The 22,105-nt window shown below is 38.0% G+C and overlaps 1 protein-coding gene across 1 annotated transcript in view; it reads right to left on the bottom strand.

Annotated features, from left to right (window-relative positions):
- The window catches only part of MEI4 (meiosis-specific 4 homolog (S. cerevisiae)), a gene marked incomplete at its 5' end in the record, with an annotated part of 56,198 nt that extends 41,666 nt beyond the window's left edge, over nt 1–14,532 (bottom strand). The window contains 2 exons of the mRNA XM_009083832.1: nt 2,034–2,593; nt 14,284–14,532. Coding sequence (XP_009082080.1) covers nt 2,034–2,593; nt 14,284–14,532 — 809 coding nt within the window. The remainder of the gene's footprint in view (nt 1–2,033; nt 2,594–14,283) is intronic.
- Between the last annotated feature and the right edge of the window lie 7,573 nt (nt 14,533–22,105).

Here is a 22,105-nt window from a genome sequence, read left to right as displayed (position 1 = left end):
CTCTTTCCAGATGACAGCCTTGTAATTAGTGGTAATCTTATTTTAAACCTATAATCTTGATATTTCAATCACCACTTGAGTAAACAACGATGACTAAACCTGAAGTATAAAGTGTCCCTGGGAGATATCTGGTACGCAGCACATGAAGAATTAGTTATACAATTTACACTACTAATTCTACATATTTATTTTCATATTCAGTTCAGTTTAAAGAAAACCAAACCTCTAAAAGGATTTTTTGTAAGTATTGCAGTTACTACACACATTTTCCCTTTTTTCCCTAGAAATCTGGGAACTACCACAATTATCCCATAATAATTGGTTTATACAATTCTTAACTCTTTTAATCTGTTTGATTGAGGCAATGGCTGCTGACAGTAATGCCTGTTAAGTCAATATTTTGGATCAAGCAAGATATAACACATCTGATGAAAAGCCATCTGCTTTAGTGAAGTTACCCAGAGAAAATATGCCACTTGCAAATGATGTGGACACACTTCACCTCTCCTGAATGATTTACAAAAGCATTTTGCAGACTTGAAAATTCCCTGATCTGTTAGGGTATGTTCTCTCATTTAAGATGTGATACTTCTCACTTAAACTTTGCCACGTTCCTCCAATCAACAATTAACTCCTCTCTGGATAACCTCTTGATTGCTCTCCTACAATTAACATTACTTTAATTATTTATTGACTTCTCATTTGAGTAGAAGAGGGGAAAGGGTGGAAACGCTGGACATCATCAGCTATGAAGAAGTCCTTAATAAAGGACAGCTCAAACTTTCTCTGTTGTCTATCTGCTCACACATAAATATAAAAGGAGTCATTATAACTATTCTTGATACCACACAAATGGTATATATGGTCACATCCTTTCAAAACACCAGGACACCTCTAATTAAAAACTAAGTATCACACCATGGTGACACTGAAATGAAAAACACTCTGGTACTGGAGACACAAGGCTCTAGTCCTAGAAGGATTTCATTCTGAATGCTTTCTAACCAAAATACAGGTATATCCTTCCCACCCAAACCCCCCTTAATTTGGTAATAATATTTCTTTGATGTTTACATTTTGGGGTAAATAATACACAGTGAGTGGGATTCACTTTAAGACAAATGGGTGCACCTGCCCACAGGCACAGCAGATGTCTAGGCTCTCATTTTGCTAAATGCAACTTCAGACCTAATCCTAAACCAGGCACCAGTACCTGCTCAGCATTCTTTAGGCTCCATGGATTACAGGGATGTGATCTTCATTTACTATAATGATAGTACAGTTGCATACATGGGGACATTAAATTGATCCACCCAGGTCTCAAACAATACCACCATCATGTCTCCTCCAAGTTACTCCAAAAGCCAGAACGAAAACCAAAAATCCTAAACCAGGCAATGGATGTCATTACTTATGGGACATCTTGTGAAGACAGACCAGGGATATTTCAGTTGAATGAGGAAACTAACACGATGATGCATGGAACAGCACAGGCTGATGAATGCAAACAACATGCAGTCCAGTCCTATTTGTTGTTTGTGCTGGGGACATGCTGCTTCTGAATTCTTCACTCATTTGCTGATCTATTTTTAAAACACGAATTTGCAAATACCTAGAGAGAGACAGAGATCTGAAGCAAATCAACCTATTTTATCTAGGTCCTCAAAAAAGAATAAAAGAACAGTACCTTCATTACTTTGTGAATATCAACAATATATCTTCATATAGCAAGAGAAACAATGTGGTTTTCTTTCATATTTTCCGTAAAGTTGCTTTAAACTGGCTATTTAGCAGTTTTTAAAAGTCCTATGCTCAGAAATAGGCGAGAACTTCTTGCACGCATGAGCAAGAACTTTTTCAAGTGCTTTAGAGCATTTATTGTCCACATCACAAAAATGAACAATCACACAAATCTGAGCAGTGCCCTTTGAAATATAACAAGACAAACTGATATATCAAAAGGGCAGAAACACAGGACAATATCAGAGTATATGAAAGTGGAGTAGGAAAGATGGAAGATGTTTTAAACTTACCCTATTGACACTGCTGTTCCTTAAAATAATTTGAATTAGATTTTTCTCAAATTCTTCCATCTTCTTGAAACACTTCTTCAAAACATGATTAGATAATTTAGTATCAGTTATTAAACTGGTCAATACACGAACTGCTTCAGTAAGAAAATTTGAAACTGGAAATTTAGGACTGTTGTAAAAAACAGTCAGTCCATCAAGCAACTGAGCCACTGAATTGCATATGGTGAAAGAATCATTCTCAAGCTCTGAGAAGTCTGCTTGAAGAACTCCTCCTTCTGACAGTTTTCTTATTTCAAGCAAATGTTGCAAAAACTGCACTGGAGCAGTCAGAGATTCCTCCTTGCTAGTATGGCAAAGATTCAATGGCAGAACTCTTTCCAACCAACCTTTAGAAGTGTTGACATTATGCTCAGACTGGAGAAAATCTGAAGATATGCCTAAAGAATCAAATGCAGAGTCATTAGAGACATCACATCCAGAGTCTTCTAGTTGGCTTGAGGAATTCATAGGGTTTATACATTCCTGATCCAGAAGAGTTTCAGCAGATGTATCTGGTTTTCCTGAAACACAAAAGTGAAAGTTATATTTGTGCAATGTTTAAATACTTGCTTATTGGAAGGTTCATATATATTTTCTCCTTTTTACTTCTGTGCAAAATCACATAATACATGTGTATGTTTGCTCCCCAAGAACTTTCCATGACTAGAAGTTAGCTGTGGAAGAAGGTGACATTTTTAAATGAAAGGCAAAACTTTCAGCAGGTAGTGTCTATTTGTGAATAAGATGTTTTATATTCACAGTAATATGAACAGTAATTTTGAGTGTAAAACTATCATGAATTTTAAGTTTCCACATAGATAATTTAAGCAGACATCACATGAACAATTTAAGGAGATGTCTATACTCCCATTAATTCCCAGGGAAGAAAATGTATGCAAATTTCTGGTCCCTCAAACATTTTCACTACTTTTATTCTCAAGAACTCTGACTGCTTTTAAAAGACAGTGAAGGTCTGTTACTATAACTGCATCAAATAAGATATTCTCCTTTATGTGTACTCTTTCTCTCCAGTCAGGCAAGGAATTCTAACAGAGTCAAAGTTGAACAGAACATTACACTTGATTTTTTCATTATTTAACAAAGAAAAACACTCAGAATCAAAAGCTTCTACAGTCACCACCTATCTCATACCATCCTCTTCAAAGACACGCAAACGACATTACAGAAGGTATGTGATGCATTCACACCAATAAATTACTTTCGTATACTATTGTAGAATCTCTTTCATCTCATTTCAGACATTAAATACATTTAAGTCAGTGCCTCTCCACAAAATCTCAGTACTCAGTGACAACAGACACCTGTGCTACATGATACCTATGTCAAAAGATGATGAGCAAGAGCAGTGAAGTGGAAAACCAACACATGTAAACATCTCAGTGCCACAAGGCAAAGCTACAAACCCATCTGACCAACTCCTGGCTGTGCTCTTCTTACCAGGACTGAGCCACAAACTGCTTCTTCTCTCTCTCTTAAAAAACATACATGTACCATTCATATTTCCCACAAAGAACCAGAGCAATACCATACTCCAATTTGTATTCTTAAATTAATAAAAAAATAAAAATAAAAAATGTATAGAGGGTTTGGCATGACAGGAAATAAATGTCATAATTCATAGCTAGGTAAAAAAAAAAAAACCAAACATTTTTTACATAGAAAACATTCCTAGGCAGCAATCTACATTATTGTGCATGCTAACAAAAAAACACTGCCAAAAACTTTTATATAGACTTCATTAAATAAGCTATTTCAAATTGAATTCTGACCACTGCTCCAGTCTCTGAAAACATACCAGTTCATGCAGTGAGGACACTACTACTGAGATCAAAACTGGAGTCATTGTTTATTTATTTGTTGTTGAGTTTCATGCCTTTAACATTCAGACACATCTGAAATTGCACAGGATTGGTATCAATTGACTCAAAATGAAAGGGGTACCTGTGGGGAAATCAATTGCTGTCTCCAGGAGGTAGGAAAAGCTGAGCTTTTAAGGCCAGCCCAAATTTTATAGATTAACACTGTTTCCAAATGCCCCAAACTAGAAAGCAAGCAAAGAAGCGAAGCACACTTGCCATGGTCTGACTAACAAGAACAGGCATCAATCTTTCATGCCTTCCCTCCCTAGAGTTTTGATCAAAACACATTCCAGAAGAAAAAAGATGAAAGTTGTTTTTGGTGCCGTTTAAGGAAAATAAGCCATTCTAGGGAACCTATCTACTGTGTGTTCCACTATGTGGGTATTTTGGTCCTGTTCTTAATCCCATGGGGCAACGTGAAAATTGCTCATGAGGATGCAATGCCAGAAGTCAAAAGAAGCAAAGCAAAAACTACATGCAAAAAAAAAGAATGTATGTTGGCTGATTCTCCTATGGAAGGGAAAAAAAATAGCAGAGGAGAAAGTAAGGAGAAAAAAAGAAAAAGGGAAGAATAGCACAGCAATATCCCTAGGAGCCAAACTTAAGACGTTCTCAAATTAAAAAGAGGTATCATATTCAATTAAACACTCCTTCCAGTAGGAGACAATGTTGCATTTGTATTAGGTTCCTATTCACTGAGATATCAAACTCCTGTCCCACAAAGAGGTACCACAAAACCCTTTTACTGCCCCCAATATCAGCATATTTCCAGTTAAGCAAGTAGTAAAAAATGCTTTTAAAATGTTCAGTCATTTTTATCTTCTAGTCACCTGGGGAGGAGGCAGCAGCTATCTTTAAAAAAAAAAAAAGACAACAAAAAACCAAAACCAAAAAAACCAAAACCACCAGGAAATGTTCATTATTTGCCTCAAAGTGTCTAGAAACAGCTTATCATCTATTTCTTCAAAGAAGATAAACTAATCACTTTGTACTTACCTACTATTTAAATGAGAAAGTAGTCTTGATGTTCACACCATGCGGTTATCAACCACAAAAAAACCCCAGCATTAAGTCTGCCTCACTCTAACAATAATCTTTAAACAGTAATTTCAAGAACATTTGACTATAAATATATTGGAACAAGAAACATGAAAATTTAGTGTGTGTCAACTGACCACAAAACTTTTCAATGCCTTTATGTAAGTAACGAAATATCTGGCCATGAGCAATTTTACAGCCTCCTTAAATATGTCACATTGGATTCAGGAAATATTTAAACTCTTAATTCCTGTTTAGGACTTTAGCTTCTTATTTCATTAAGATCCATCCTCAGCCAAAAAACAAAGCAAGATGCTGAGGCCTAAACAAAGCAAGATATGGTCACAAGAACAGCCTTGGGGTGCAAAGGCTTAAGAACCAACATCCCTCTGTACATATCCACCACTGCAGAGTGTGTGGCCTGAAAACCAAAGTCATTCAAGGGACAAGGGATTGACTTGCATACTGTGTACACTATGTCAGCAAGGTGTGTAGGCACTAGAACTCAAATGTCCATACTGCTGTGGGATCACAAAACACAGAGGTTTTCCTCAGGGCAATGAGATGCCAACTAGCCTTATAGAGACTCTTCAGCTAGTCCTGAGGAAGCAGAGCTCTGGCAAACATCAAAGTCAACCCCGACTCCCAAATTCATTCTCTCATTATCCAACATGGAGCAAGAGAGGCAGCTTGTGTAATATCCATGGAGCAGGAGCAGGTGTGGTGGAAGATGCTTTCTTAAGACATCTGTGCTACTGCCACAGACCAGACAGCATCTGAATGAGGACCACATGGTATATGTAGCACAACATTCAAAAACTGAAGAAGGGTCCTCAGCTGATGAGGCTGTGGAATTGCTGTGGAATGGTAAAACAGACTTTAAGCCTTTTGAAAAACTCAGTTCCATCACCAACAGGGACTGTAGAACAGAAAACAGGCTTGAAGGTGACAGATGTAGGAAACAAACTGAAGAGCTGATCTGAATTCTACAAAGAAAAACTTACTTCAGTTTCAAGCATTAGACATTGTTTATATTCTCTCATTTTGTGACATAGACATAGATTATCACTTGAAAATCAAAACCAATGTCATTAGACATGTGAAGCTCTCTTAAAACTCAGTTACAATTGACAGGCTCAGTTTCTAAGAGAAAGAGACAATTAAAAATGAGACAATCTTAGAAACCTCTTTGATGATACAACATTCTGCTTTCCAAGCAGGTGCTCAGTCAATAACCTCTAAAAGGAAATGAAAACCTAAGTGAAATTATGTCCACTTCTGCATTTTTCAGGACTCTCTGTTATTCTTCATTTAATCTTCATTGATTGGTTTGTTTGAAGTGCACTTTCCATGAACGATGAATCAAGTTTAGTCTCTTCTTAAAAAAGCCCATATGCTTTCTTTGCTTTTTCTTCATGTGTAACCTGTCTCTATTCTCCCATATGCTTTCTTTGCTTTTTCTTCACGTGTAACCTGTCTCTATTCAGCTGTTTTCATTACTAACCAAGCTGGCAGGCTGAGAAAAAAACCAACTCTCCCCTGTCATGAACTACTAAGTATTTAGCACACTATTGTTTTCCTGACCTGGAACCAAGACAAACTTCTGTTTTTACTATTCTGAAACAATAATAAAGAAAAAAAAATAAAAAGATAAAAAGATTCTAGGATTCTCCAGATGAAGAAATTTTAGAAGTCATGCATCCTGTACTTTGCTTCTGCACTTCCATGGTTTTCTGATAACCATCCTGGAAAAGAAAGGCCCTCTGCTTAAAGCTAAGGTGAATGTCGACATTCTTTATCCCATTTAGGAACACTTTCACAGAAATGAATATAGGACTGAGTATCTAAAGTTCTCAAATTATTGTTCAATGCCAGGATTTAAATGCTTCTCTGAAGATTTAGAAGCATATACTTCAATTTGTTAGGGATTTTGCTTACATAAAGCATTAAATGTTTAAAATTCAGTGAGAACTGACAGGGATTTTAAGGATATAAACATTCATTTTTAGGGGATTTCTGTAGATGATGGCACAAATCTTTTGCAGTTCAAGTCAAATAAAGAATACCTGCAGTAAAGATATGAAAGGATAACTAATCAGGTGACAACCATACAGATTTGGGCCTGTTAATGCTCATCAAGCAGCTTTCACAAGAAAAGATCTGGCAAGCTTTACAACACTGACCATCTCAATGACATGACTGCAATTAGAGTTCTACGCTGGATAGGGGATATTTCAAGATATTAAGTGAATTCATGTTACCTGCGAAGACTTCTTGTCTCAACTGGTAGTGCTGAACAGGAAGTACTAAGTCTTATTAAAATGCTTTGGATGATGAAACAAACTGAGCTTTGTGAAGAGACAAGAAGTATCAGACAATGCAGATGGCAAAGATCTGGATGCAGCTCTAACAAGATGAGGGCTGAATTGTGGTGCATTCCTTAAGAAATCACCTAGGGTGTGCCTTCATAAAACCATCTCTTTTCTTGAATGGTATAAGTACTTGGCTTTTCTGTTTATATATCCAGAAGGACACAAACAAAGAGGTTTGAGCTAGGTTAAGGTTACCTAAAGAGGTTGTGAAATCTCCATTCTTAAAGACACTCCAAGCTGTCTGGACACAGTCCTGCACAACTGGCTCTAGGTGGCTGTCCTTGACAAGGGACTTGGAAATGATGACCTTCAGCAGACCCTTCCAACCTCAACCATTCTGTGAGTCTGCATTTCCAGGGAAATGGTTGACTGATCCTTAGCTTCCCACAGTAGACTTACAGGCAATAGGATCCTAATTGACACGAACACACATCTTAATCTGGTTTTACCATATGCATTCAGTTTTCCCCAAAACTACCCAGAAGAAATTGATCTACACTGAATTATGAATCCCACTTGATTTTATGAACCTTACCCCTAATAATCACTATGCTTCTTATAAGGAACTTGATCTACACAGGCAATTAATAAAATAATAACAAACCCTTTCTCTTGCTGGGAGAATTGGGTTGGTTTTTCCTCTGAATGGATTCCTAATACAAAAACATATTGTATCCCATAGGAAGAAAATATACTTCTTGGGTCCCTTTGCCCCAAGTATGTGCTTAGAACAGCTGGAGCAATGCCATCTGATAAGACAGACAGCATCTGCTTTCAAAGGAAGCAAGTTTCCACAACCAAAACAGACCTATTATCCATGGAAGGAGCAGTACTCTGAGATTTCAGTGAATCATTACACTCCAGCTGGTGCTTTTTCCAGATTGCAAATTAACTTATTTAATTATCCTGAAAAGGCCTCAGCTTTCATAAAGTTCCCCATTGTGTCACCACAATTATGGAGAACAGATTTATCTCATCATCATATTCCAAGAGCCATATTCCTATAAATCTGTGCTAAACACAATTTAACTTCATTTTTGCCATCTCACATATCTGTTCTCAATTCTTGCTTCTCCTCATAAAAAAATAAAATACTTTTTAGGTCGTGAGACATTCTTTTCTATGTGGCCTACTTGCATTATTACCACTGGTAGAAGCATGGGAGTACACTAGTACACTTAAGATGTCAAATGACTGCTCATTTTTGAAGTACTGTGTCTGCCACCATTATGCCTTAGAGAAAGAAATGCTGAGATGACAGTTAGACTGGGATGCCTTTATGGATCTGTATGGAGAGAAAGGCATCTTTTATTTTCTTGGGGGGAGGTTGAGGCAGAGGGAGGGAGTCTGTCTTTATGCAGAAACATCACATCCCTAAGCACCAGAAAAAAATAATCAGAACTGTTTTCCATGGCAACATCAAACTAAGTGTTGACTGCTGCCCAATAGAGAATCCTCTCACCTTGAAAAAAGGAAGGCAGAAAAAGAAAGAAGTCAAAGATACCCCTCAGAGGCTGACAATTCCTCTGCAACTCTTGTGTTTTTGCATTCCTTACTTCCTGCCAAATACCAGGGGGAAGAAGTGATGACAAGACACAGTAATCTGTAACAGCAGCTCATTACTGACCTGAATAAATTGCTTTTACCTAAATATACCAAGATAACTTGAAAATTCTAGTCTATAGTCCTCTACCTTACTACCATACCATAGGAACTAAAATTATTGCTAAGTGCTATTCACAGCAGATGTAAACATTTCACACTATTTCATCTGCTTTCTGGGAAGGGAAGCAATTTATCCTAGTAGACTAATGTGTTTTTATCAGTATTATTCAGTCAGATTTGGATTGCTGCTATCTCCACTAGCAAGGAAGACTCCTTTATAAGGCTGCAGATAACATATGCACTGAGGTATCCGCATGTTTTGGTCTGATCTTTTTGAATTAGTCTGATTGGCTTATCTTAGAAAATGAGTTAAAAAAAGTCTATTATCAATTATATTCTCTCGCCACTCTTTTTAATGTGAGGAGGCAGAAGAAACATCACAAGTCGCATTATTTAGGTCATGGTGGAGAGTTTTGCCCTTTCAGAAGTCTGAAATCAAATTATTTAGAAAAGATTTTGACTGGCCACTACTCTTCCCATCATATTCAAAGCAGGACTTATCTGATCCTCTCTTTGCCTTCCGTGGAAATGCTGGGGCTTTAAAATGAGCACCCAGAATTTCTGCCTCTCCCTACTGAGCAAGAAATACCCAAGCCACGACTTACAGGGAAGTAGAAAGGGAAGAAAAGGCTGGATTCTGTGGCTCAAAACAAGGCTGCAGGTAAACTCGAGCTGTGTATTGGTTATAATCAGTTTTACTGCAGCTGTTGAGTGAACTGCTTCCAATTCTATATGCTTCTACTTTCAAAGCAAGTCTGAGCTTCCAGTAAGAAGAAAGGAAACTCAAGTACCCTTGTTAATACTGATCTACAAAGGAAGTTGCTTCCTTTTTCCACACATACCACAAAATGCCTCAAGAAACATAAAAAGGAGTGAAGCAGGAGATACAAAATTCTTTTTTTCTCGGGCTCTTTTTCTGGAAAGAGACACAAGTTGCTTCCTTGACACAGAAAGTAGAATTCAGGGTACAGTACCCTGAAAAGTCAAACACAGCCCCAGGGTTCAGTGAAAAATCAGACATTCACGTTAATCATGTTCTGACTCAGAGTTCAGCACTTCCCTAAACACACAGACACTAGGGTAGGGTGGGCTGGCAGCCACAAGCTACTGTGGAAGCTAAGAACAGGAAGGGACTTCAGGGCATGGCAGATGAAGTTCTAGTGTAAATGATCTATAAAAGGAACACTAAGCTAATTGTAAAAAGGGACAGGGTGGAGAAAAGCTGAATTTTATTTTAATTAGAGGAGCAAGCAGTTCAGTAAATTCCCATCCACTGCATGAGAAGGGAATAATATGAACCAAGATTGAAGGTGAAGCTAAGGAGGAGAAAACACATACTTGATACACATTTTGCTAAACACACTCCCTAGATAATTGATTTGGAACCCTGCAAGAGTATCAGCCTAAAGCAATGAAGGCAATAAACATCTACCCTCTAAATCATCATTCCTAAAATAAACACTTGGCAAAAAATGGCAGAGTATACCACATTTATGCCTTCTTAGGTTGGAGTAAGAGCTGCAGGTTTTCCAGAGCTCTTTAACAGAGCCTGCCAAGGAACAATATGATCATTGATTTTATAAGCTGATAACAGGGAAGGGATTTGTTTTAGAAGACAGGTGCTTCAATCCACGAATCTATCAATTCGTCAATATTTTTTAAGAGCCTTTATCTTTACGTGTAGCTCCAAAGCAAAGTGACAACAGAATGCTCAAATACTTTATATCCTTATTCTTGGAATAACACAGTCAGTCAATATACACCACAGCAATTTTATAAACAACACATTAAACTGTAACAACTCACACCACCGAACAGTTTACCTGCAGTAAAGCATGCTCCTCTCCCTAAGTTAGGAATCACAAATTTTTTAGGGTCTCTGAAGACAAAGAACTGTTCAGGTAAGGCAAAAATAATTTAGACAACATATCTTTAAAAAATGGATGCTTTGTTCTTTCCCCTTCATGTGTTTGCATACCCACACTGTGTGTAACTATATGTGGAAAGGGAAAACAGGCATCACAGCTTCAAAGAGCCCACAAATTTCTCACATCAGGGAATAAAACTCCACGGGCAGTCTCTAATCATTCCTGAAGCCTCTGAAAGACCTATTATTATTATTATAAACAGCAGGTGGGAGAGGAAAGCTCTCACACTCTGAATGCAGAGCAGGGAAGATACAGCTGGAAAGTGAACCTTGGCTGAAGGACTCAAACTATTTAGCTCCCAAGAAGCAGCAGCAGAAAAAAAATGCAGCACCTGATCCTTACTGCATGTGATTTTCTGGGGGCAGACTTTGTGAAACCCCAGTAGTCTTCTATCTAGAGTTGTTAAACAGAACAGAAGAAAGCCAAAGAAAATTTGAGGGTTTGAAACCTTTTTTAGAGGCTGCATTATTTTAAGAAGTATGCCAACTCCAAAACTGAGGCTGGAGAAGAGTGGAGGAAGAAAAGGATACATGACATCTGCAGATTACTTGGTGCTAACAACAAGCCTAGTTATCTTCAGCCCTAAAGAGCACATCTCTGCTATGATATTAAGTGGCAAACTTGGGCAACATACACCATCAACAACAAACCATAACAACGGCTTGATGGATCTATAGCAGCTTTCAAGTGAACAGGATCAAACACCACTTCTACCATTTCTTCTCTCAACTTAGAATCAAGCTCCTTGTGCCTTCATATCTCTTAGTTTCTTATCTCCATGGGCTTGAAAAAAACCTCAAAAGTGGCACAACACACAAGAAAGGAATTGGCTTTTTTCCTGGAGGAGGTCAGTGGTACAGCAGCCACTATTTCAGCTAGGCTTTGCTTCTACAACCATCTTCCTAGACACCTCAACCGCAGGTGTTCTACTACTAATATACATCACTAACTTGATCACCAGAGGAGTGCAGGGACCTCACCAAAAGGTATCCCATCTGGCATCAGTAACGATCCTTCTTTACTCAAAAGCAAGAGACTGAGCATTTGTCTCCAATAAAACTGTAATCATGAATGCACACTAAGCAGTTACATCTGATGACAAACATCTTTCCCAAATAACATATGGCTCAAATCCGTTATCAAAAGAGTTCACATCATACCAAGATTTAAGAAGGAGGAAAAAACTCAACAAAATAAAAAACAGAGCTAAACGAACAAAGTATCACAAAAAAAAAAAAAACCCATCTCAAAGTTAGACTCCAAGAACTTGAAAGTGTCCTTTCAATGTTAAGAAAACCTGTATGAAGAAATCGAAATTACAATACAGTTCAGATTTTCCACACTGGTTTGTGCTCTCACACTCAAGTGGTTAAGAGAAACTGAAGAGGAAGTCTATGCCCTACTCTTCTCAGACAGATTGTGATACAGGTGGGGCAGATATGAACTCCCACAGACATTTGAAATGTCAACAGGTTTTGTCCAACAGGTTTATAAACACTGTAGTCACAAATATAAACAAACATTTCAGGGAAAAGCAGCCACACTAGTCCTTCAAATCAGTAGGATTTTGGGCTTGAACTCTGGAGAAAATGCAGGAAAATAGAAAGGTTAGGGATACCACATACTAATCTCTAGTATTTATGGGTCCATTAGCTAAACATAGACTGAAATTAAAGTTTGGCTTCACTAAAAAACAACTCTTGGTCAGTTACCCAAGACATGTTTGAACAGGCTGCTGAGACCTTAAAAAATAAAAAGAGGTATCTGCAAAGAGCAGCTTACTTAGGTGATTTGGGAATCATGGGACTTTTTCTAAGTCAGTCAGACTACTGCTAGCAGAATGCCCACATTAGTGAATATTGCAATGGGTCAAGTGAACCATAAACTGTAGAGTAAACATGCCATTTCCCTGTACAGGTAAAGAAGAAAGCATAGAAAATTTAGTGCAGCTGTAAACATCTAAAATTAGAAAAGATTTATTACATTTTATGTCTGTGAACAAACATCCCTGTGACCAGGGCAATGAAAATTAACATCCTTGGCAAGCAGCTTTATCTGACAGAGATGGCTGCTTTTCTCTGCCTATCTTACAACTAAAATTTAGAGTTCAAAGAATCTTTCAAAAGTTAGACTTAGAGCACAGAAGTTGCAGATGAATTGATTTTGTTTGCTGTGTTTTGCTAATTGATTACTGTTTGCCATATTCTGCTTAATCCACTTTTAGTCTTAAACTTCATGCGGGAACAGGTTGCAGAGAATAGACACAGAAACAATAGGTAAGTATGAGTAGGCATTAAATCACTTCCCTAGAGAGAAAGGCCTATGATAAAATAAATAAATAAATAAACCATAAGAGCTTCTAGCTAAAGTCTAATACATCTTCCCTATCACACAAAGTTAGAAACTAGAAATGCTTTCACAAGGCAATAAAGAATCTACCATTTCAGTACAAAAGCACCATGGTAAAGCCTCATAAAGTTTTCTATCAGGAAGCCTTCTAAAAATCTCAAGTCATAAAGCAATGAGATATACATCTTGATTTTAGAGATTCCCCACAACAGTGCACTGTTTGTCTCCTTCAGCCCAGAGTGTTTTGACCTCCATCTCCCAGGGAAATATCTCCCCAGTGCCTGGAGACATCCTCCAGTGCCTGATTTCCAAACTCACCCTGTGCCACTGATCTCTTGGGAGTGAGCATGACTCACTCCACATGCACAAGCCACAGAACAGTGCTGTTTGAGCCCATCTTTTTTTTTAATCTGCTTTAACTAACAGCTTTCCTAAAACCCACAATATCAGACTCACAATACTTTATCACATGCCATAAAACATATTCATAGTAACCACAGTCTCAATATATAAATAGTCCTTTGCCTGCCCAACTTTCCTGTTACACATATTAGGGATTAGCACTTCCATCACATTAGGCTTAAACTCTGATTTTAAACATCTGCAAAGTGGTTAAAAGATATGCAATATGACTTTAAGATATGTTTCAAATGTAAATAGGGTAGATCAATATTCTTAAACTAGTATCTCCAAAGTTATAGAGTAACATTTTGTATTGTCAATTTTTGTCTGCAATTATTCTGTATAATACATATTGATTTGGAAGGTTAAATAAGCACATTCTGAGTGTGCATCAAATTCTCAAGAACAATCCCATTACAAATGAATTACGTGTTCCACTACTTCAGAGCTTTGGGAAAAACTGGAAACTGTGCACTGAAGACTATCATCCACAGGTACAGGAGATTGTACAGGCAACATGAAATCTCTTTGGTTCCTTGCTACTGCAACAAAGTCAGAAAATATTTGAGAAACTTACTATTTTCCAAGCAGAATCTTGGACAGATCCTGTTCAAAAGAAGTTCCTGTCGTAATCGAAGAACTTCAGCTTCCAGCACTTCAACTTTCCATTTCCATCCAAAATCCTGTTCACATACAATTTTGGCAAGGTGCTCAGTGTATTCTTTGGAACTCTTCCCTGGTGGTTTTGAGTGGATGATTGCAAAAGCCAATGCTAGTTTTGATATTTTCAAATACCAAATTTGATTTTCTCTTCTGTCTTTGATTTCTATTGCAGTAGAAAAAACAGAAAACAAAAAAGTTATTTCACTATGACTCCATTAAGGAAATTATGCACAGTATTTTCTTGGCTGTGAAAACTGTTCAACAGGGAGACCAATTCTTCTATTTTTAGTGCATTCCTAAATCATCAAGGAAAAGAGTAGAAATACAAGCATCTGTGCACAATGTGAGAATAAAACATACATGAGCTGCACTCCAGCTATAAAAATAAAACTCAGGCACTGTTTGAGAATAATTGTGGAAATAGTAAGCACTTCAAATAGGCTCATCCTAGCATAATTTTAAATGCAAATGTTATCTCCACTAAAACAAAGATGAAGACACTAAAAATACTAACCTAAAAAAACCCCAAACCCTGACACACCCTCCCCCTCCCAAAAAATATCCTAAGCCTATGACTGAAGAAATCATATGGGGTTATTTATACTTAAAATTAACACCATTTCTTGAAAGTGCACCTAAAGGTTCCAGTGCTCAAAAGATAAAACTCTGAGGTTGTTTCTGGTTTTGGACACCCAGTATTGCTGCACTTGGAAGTTCTAAGCCTATATTAAGGCTCAAGCCTGCAGAAAGGTCTGTGCAGACAGCTTCACAGTGATGCAAGTGAAGACAGTTTTACCAGCTCTGTTACAAACAGTGAGGATGGGGCAAAAGACACTATAGGAGTCAGAAAAACAAAATATTTAACTAGATGATTGTGTCATGGGCAACAGCACAGGACCTAGGAATAGAACAGGAAAAATAAAATTAAAAATAACTAATAATAACCAACCTACGTAATTAGCAAAGTTACTTTATTTCCTAATTCAACATCACTTTAATTCAGTTGCTTAAAATATTTTTTCTTGAAAAAATACTACTCACAGAATAATAATTAAAAAGAATCACTTCCTACGCTTTTGTCCTGGCCTTGACATGTAAAACTTTTTCACAATACTATTTTTTCTCTTGTTATCCAACAAAACTGCAGGCTAAGCACTATAATTAGTCATGTTGAGTAGCTCTGAAATAGTCACAGCACAGGTGTGAATAAGGCATTTTAGGTCATCCTTTCACCAGATCATCTCCTGTCCCTAAGCTGATTTCTTCCTTTGGTTCTCCTCAGCTTTGGATAGGAAGTCATAAAACCCCATATATTCATTTATGCATCAGGGGCACTTACAAAAAGAGCTTCCTTTTAAATATTTCTTTCAGCTTTCAAACACTTCTGTTCTGCACTTACAAAAAGAGCTTCCTTTTAAACAATTCTTTCACCTTTCAAACACTTCTGAAATGCACAAACAGTTCCTGTACATCCCTTGCACACTGTCCATTCAGACACACCTGTCAGTTAGCACTTTGAATTGTACAGAGTACAAAGGACTAGAATGCAAAATTCCTTGGGATCTATTTACCTACAGTTGTGTTTTAAGCTCCTGTTCTTCACCTGAAACACTCCATTCCTGCCCTGTGTCAGAGCAAAACCAACTCATCTAAGCCACCAGTGCATTCTTAAAGCTAATTATAGAGTAAGCACTTAGAAACTGGACTATATTATATACACCCACTACTTAAAGCAGTTATACATTAAATAGCACTTTTTGCAAAATTTCTTACAAAAAAAATAATCTATTTCACACAACTTTTCAACTCATATCTAAGAATTCCAGTGAAAAGCAGAAGTTAATTTTCTCAGCCTCAAAGGATTAGCACCTCTGTGGGACAACTAGTTGGTGTAAGCCTCCTGTTTGCCTTACACATCAAAGGAAATGTTAACAAATACAGAACCATGCAAGTCATTGAACTGCCTTCAAAGCAGTGAATAAAATGAAATACATAGAACCACACTTGAAAGAAAAGTAAATAGTAACAGTAAGGTACCCAAAATATTTGGCTTTGAACCTGAAAGGTGCTTCCCAGATTATGTCATCTGCTTAACAGAAGTTTCACCCAGGTATTACTCAGTGTCTGCCAAGTTCCATTCTTACAAAGTTCCTGTGCAGAGCAGAGCCATAAATTAGGGCAGGCAGGAAGATGTCTCACAAAAGGCTTTCACTGCTGGTTTATCATTTTGCTATCTCCAGAGACTGCTCTGCAAAAGCTTTCTGATTCACCTTCCTTTTCAGGACAAATAAAGATTTACTTTCTGGTTCCTAACATGCTTTGACAGTATTAGCATCCTCCTCTAAATTACATTCAGGGAAGTTGCACAAGGATCAACATTCCACTATGGGTCAGAGAATGGTATTCAGTTTCAGCATTTCATGAATACTCAGGTGCCTTTTGTCACCACCAACACCTTCTTATCTATGGAGCTGTATATTTCTACTCACAGGACATAATATTATGAAAAAGTTAGATGTCTGACCACTGATATATTACCAATATGCTACTAAGTGCACTTTGGTAGCATTTTTTCACCACTTACTACCAAAATAGAATCACTTTTCGACTTTGTTTTGAAAGGGACTACTGTACTTTAAGCTTAACAAAAACCTTTGTGCACAAACTAATAACACAATACAAACAAGCAAAAGGATCTTTCATCCTCAACATTCCAAAATGCCATTTTCTAAAGGAGTTGTATCCCTAGTAAAACACATAAACTGTGGTGTCTTGCTTAATTTTGCCTTAAATCACAGTCACTACAATCTTAAATAGCATTCCACCTTAGCACTTAGGACATAACATTTAATTAATGAAATTTGGATTTTCAGGGAGGCCTTTTCCTCTTTAACATCTGATACAGACTCACTTCTACAGTAGGAGAGCCTTACACTGAATGAGTTCAAGGAGATATTCTTAACTCTTGAGAAAAATAATCACTCCTTTTCTGGAATAATTACTGTAAAGATGTTGTTAAAGAAAAAAAACCCCACAAAATAAAAACAGGACAGACCACAGTTGGTTCTCCCTAAGAACAATATACAATCAAAGCAAGTTTTGGCGAAGTCATTCTGTTGGAATCACAAAATCTCTTGCTTAAAAACAGATGGAATCACAAAATCTCTTGCTTAAAAATTAATTAATTAATGACAATTCCTGCATGTATGCCCAGAAAGAGTGGATTTATTAAAGATTTTATGAAGAACATACAGCTTTTCACCTCCTTTCTGTTACTGATACCATCACCATTTCTCTTCCCTTATGATCATGAAAAGAGAAGTTTGTGTAATGAAAAGCAGAAGTTCTAAGAGTTGATTCAGGTTTTTCACTGTTCTCTAAAGGGACAAGTGCTCTCTCAGAAACCACTGCAAAAGTCTTCTAGAAAGTAACACACCGGATGACACTGTTAGAAGGATGGGGATGCTGGCCAACTGTGCATTAGCAAAAATTGCACAGCAATCTGTTGCTCTCAGGAAGTGCTGCACCACCAATGTGAATACATTCCACTAAAAGCATATTGGCAGCTACAGAGTTTTATCAATAATACTCTTGCTCCTGTCAGCACAGAAATTACACCAATGGTTAGGCAGAAAAAAAGTCTTAGAACCAAACCAAAAATTTTTCTTGATTGGGAATAGCACCAGACCAGGAGCAGAAAGAAGTCACCTAGCTGCCAATGCCAGAATACATCCAACAGGAACAGAAAAGTTCGAGAATTAACCTCCAAAACACATCTGGCACTGCAGTGTTACTCAGCAAGAATACCTGCTTACTAACAAAGCTCCATTTCTGCACAGACTCAGTGTCAAGGGGAGAACCAGTAACCCCTTGCAAACTCTGCCAGAAGGGCACAGCTTCCTAACAACAGATACTACCTGGTGACAAGTTTCCTATGCAAACCCCTCAATCCACAAACTGATACTGGAAGTGGACTCAGAGGACACAACACACTAACATCAGTCTCAAATAGGACTAGGGGGCCAGATTTCCAACACAAGAAAGAGAGACCTCCCTGTCTCCAGCCTTCTAAGTCTCACACAGGGAGAGGGTACTGAAGACCCACAGCCCTGCTGAGACCCTAGCTGTGGAAGGCTGCTGAGCAATTATTCACCTGCTGAAAAGAAGCCATGAACTGTCCTGTTTGGCTCTGTGTTACGTAGTCAAGGGAACTGAGAAGTGGTGTGGCATCCTTTAAGGACCTTAGACATAAACAGGAAACAGGATAACAGAAAGAATCAGGGTAAATCTGACTCATAAGCACTACCCTAACCCACCAACCTGCCAGTCCTACTGTTTTACAACTGCATTTGATGGAGCAGATCATACCACACTATTAACTACAGTAAGGTATCTTCTGGTAAGTCTCACCATGGTTTTAGCACTGTCTGGAACACGTGAAAAGGAAATAATTCCCACTAATTAGGAAAAAAACACCCCACCACTTTTAGATTATCACCTTTTTAGTTCGTTTTCTTCTCAGTCTGAAACTCCATTTCATATTTAACTCCAATCCAAAGGTCAAAGGTTTCACATTATGGGTTAAAAAGCCTAAAGAGTTCAAATCATTATTATCAAAAAATGAAAACATCCATTAAAGCCATGAAACTTGCATCTAAAGCCATGTATTAAAGTAATTTTAACATGCTGTAATAGCTTCTATTTCCAAAATCCTGCAGCTCCACAAAAGTGCTACACCTTGCTGGTTAGTGGTCGCCACTTTCATAGCAATAACACGTTATCTAAGCCCGGAAGTTTAAGTCAAACACATGACATCTTCAAGAAACAAGGACAATTTCCTGAGCACAAAAGCAGCCCTTCCTCCCCAGCACTCTTCTCAGCTGCCAAAAGATGCTTTTCTGCCTCTTATTTCAATGTTTGTTTTTATTTCACACACAACTGAACAGCCCTGAGTGCACAGCAGCTGCTGCACACCAAGTCTCAAGGGCAAATATGTTTCTTTTTTACCCCATGCCAGAACTGCACTAGAGCCAACAACGGGCTAACAGGGACAACAATAATGTTCTTTCCTTAACTGAAGTGTAGGGATGATCACATCATTGTTCTTTGCATTAGTACATATCCTTAACTGAAGTGTAGGGATGATCACTTCATTGCTCTTTGCATTAGTACATGTGAACTAGAGCAATTGGCCTCCCAAACAAGATTAATCTAGAAAAAGGTCGAGTTTGCAGCCAGGTCACAACACACTGTTTCTTGAGGGAAAAAACAGGGATCTTGGGATGAGCTTCCCCCAGCTCCTGGGCCTGTGCCCACTGACCTTTCTGAGCCACCTCTGGGTTCCTCTACCAAGAGAAACTGCAACATGTGCTCCACCCAGACATCAAAGGATGAACAGTAGTTCATTCACAGGTGAATCCTCAGCTCTAGAGTTTTCAAGAAGTCTTTCAGGGGTGTTTATAGGTAAGGGAGATGAATTTTGGATAACTGATCATCCAGAGTGGTACGTACAGTTTTCTGACTGAGCTTGGAAACAGGCAAGTCACAGAGTAATGGGGGAAGGCTAAGTTATACCCAAAAAAAAAGAAAACTCTAAACTTGTTTGAAGTAATTCAGCATTGGAGTTAATACTCAATATCAAATAACTGCAGACCTTGGGCATGATTTCTAAGTTTGCCCATGGAATTCATGGCTAAAAATGGAAGAAACTGCTGCAAATGTCACAGACAAAACCTTATTGCTTGCAAGAGGATATTTATCTGTTATTCAGATCACTATAATCTAATTTAAAAAATAATTTAAAAAATTAATCGAGTAAGACACAAAATAGACTGTAACTCACTTACTTTCCAAGCCATTCAAGGGCTCAGTTTTCTTCACATTTGAAATTCTGATTTGAAAATAAAAGGATTTGTCAGGACAGAAACAAGCTGCCATTCACCCACTGCTACACAGCTAAAAATTTTCAGACAGTCCTAAATATGAAAAAAAAGGTTTTTCCTTCCAAATTTAAGCATATAGTCTGTCTTTAAAGGCACAAACATAAAGGAAAACCTGTTTTGTTGCCATGATTTTTACTTTAACTAATCTGTCAATTACACAGTGCAAATAAAGGTGAAAAAATTACCCACATCTTTGTAAGCTCATTCTGCTTGATACAATAGAAACCAAGATATTGACTCGTTATGATGGAGCACAAAACACTGAGAGTGCTCTAGCAGAACTGGGCTGAGCTGCAGATACATAAGGCCACAACATTAAGCAACAATAAAATAAACTTGATTTAATTGGAATGCCTGGCAGAACACTGTCATTCGTGTATAGAATAAACAATGATAATGGGACAGCTGCATAATCAAGATGAACTGAACTTTGCCTTGTGTTCCAATTAAGCAGCTTTTATTGTGAAAATGTACATTAAGCCAAGGCTACTCCACAGTGTCATTTTCAAACAACCTGTGCTTGTAATACACAAAGATATGTAATGTGGTCATACTCACTGAGGGAAGAACTTGCTTTTCCTGCAACAAGCCTAAACAATAACTGCAGTATATTTCTTTTAAATGGACTCAAAATGCTAAAATTATATTGAAAATAATATTGAAAATACATTATGTCAAAAGCATGAGGAAACTTTAATTTAAATGTAGCATGGTCTATTTCTTCAAACTAGTTACCTTTTAAGTATTTTTAGCTTCTACAATCAAGTTTTATGAATTCTCCAAAACCAACATAACATGAAGGAATTTTTTTAAAAAATAAAGTTTTATAACATTTTCCAATTATAACCATTTCAGAGCACTTCAGAACATGAACAAGCATAATCCCTCAGGATTCCAGCAGCATGTTAGAGGTAGGATTTATCTCCTCTTAACTGCAGAAATCCACAGTTTAGAAGACCACAGCTGAGCTATCTGCCTAGACTTCCTTTATCACCAATGGGCAGAAACACAGATCTCTAATGTTAAAAATAAGCCAAATGATTTGTACATCTGCTTTGTGGTGAAGTTAAATCGTGACCCAGAAACATTTGTTTCCCTCCATGGACTACAAAAGCCTTAAGACGACCAGATCAGATACACACACAAGTATCATGGACAGCTAACTCCAGCGAGATGAGCTGGTGCACCACAGGCAGCTACAGCTGAGACCTTCCAAAAACCTAAGTGCCTAACCAACAAGAGAAATTCTGCAAGGCTGAGACCAGCACCTTTTAGAAGAAATTTGCACTTCTTGGTCTTCTGAGTATCTCCAAAAAAATAAAGCTTTCTAGAAGAAAACCCCAAAAATAGGGAAAAGTTTGTGTGGACGACCTTGTGAATGATAGGATAGAATCATAGAATTTTAGGGGTTAGAATGGACTTTACAGATTATCTAGTCCCACCCCTGCCATGGGCAGGGACACATCCTCACTAGAACAGGTTGCTCAAGGTTTCATCCAGCCTGGCCTTGAACACTGCCAGGGCATCGACTACCTCCCTGGGCAACCTGTCCAGTGTCTCACCACCCTCACAGAGAAAAACCTTCTCCTAACATCTAACCTAAACTTTCCCTCCTTCAATCTGAACCCGTTACCCCTTGCCCCATCCCTGCAGCTCCGAGCAGAGTCCCTCTCCGCGGACAGCTAAAGGTTTCCAACGCACAAAGCTCAGGGGAAGCACCGAGCGCCCGCAGGGTGTGCGCGGGAATTGTCCCCACAGGACACTGCTCGTGGCGCTGCCTCCCGCCCGGCCCGG

This window comes from Acanthisitta chloris, unplaced genomic scaffold (genome assembly GCF_000695815.1).
Source record: "Acanthisitta chloris isolate BGI_N310 unplaced genomic scaffold, ASM69581v1 scaffold3851, whole genome shotgun sequence".
Lineage (NCBI taxonomy): Eukaryota > Metazoa > Chordata > Aves > Passeriformes > Acanthisittidae > Acanthisitta > Acanthisitta chloris.
This window is presented reverse-complemented; position numbering and strand designations above follow the sequence as displayed.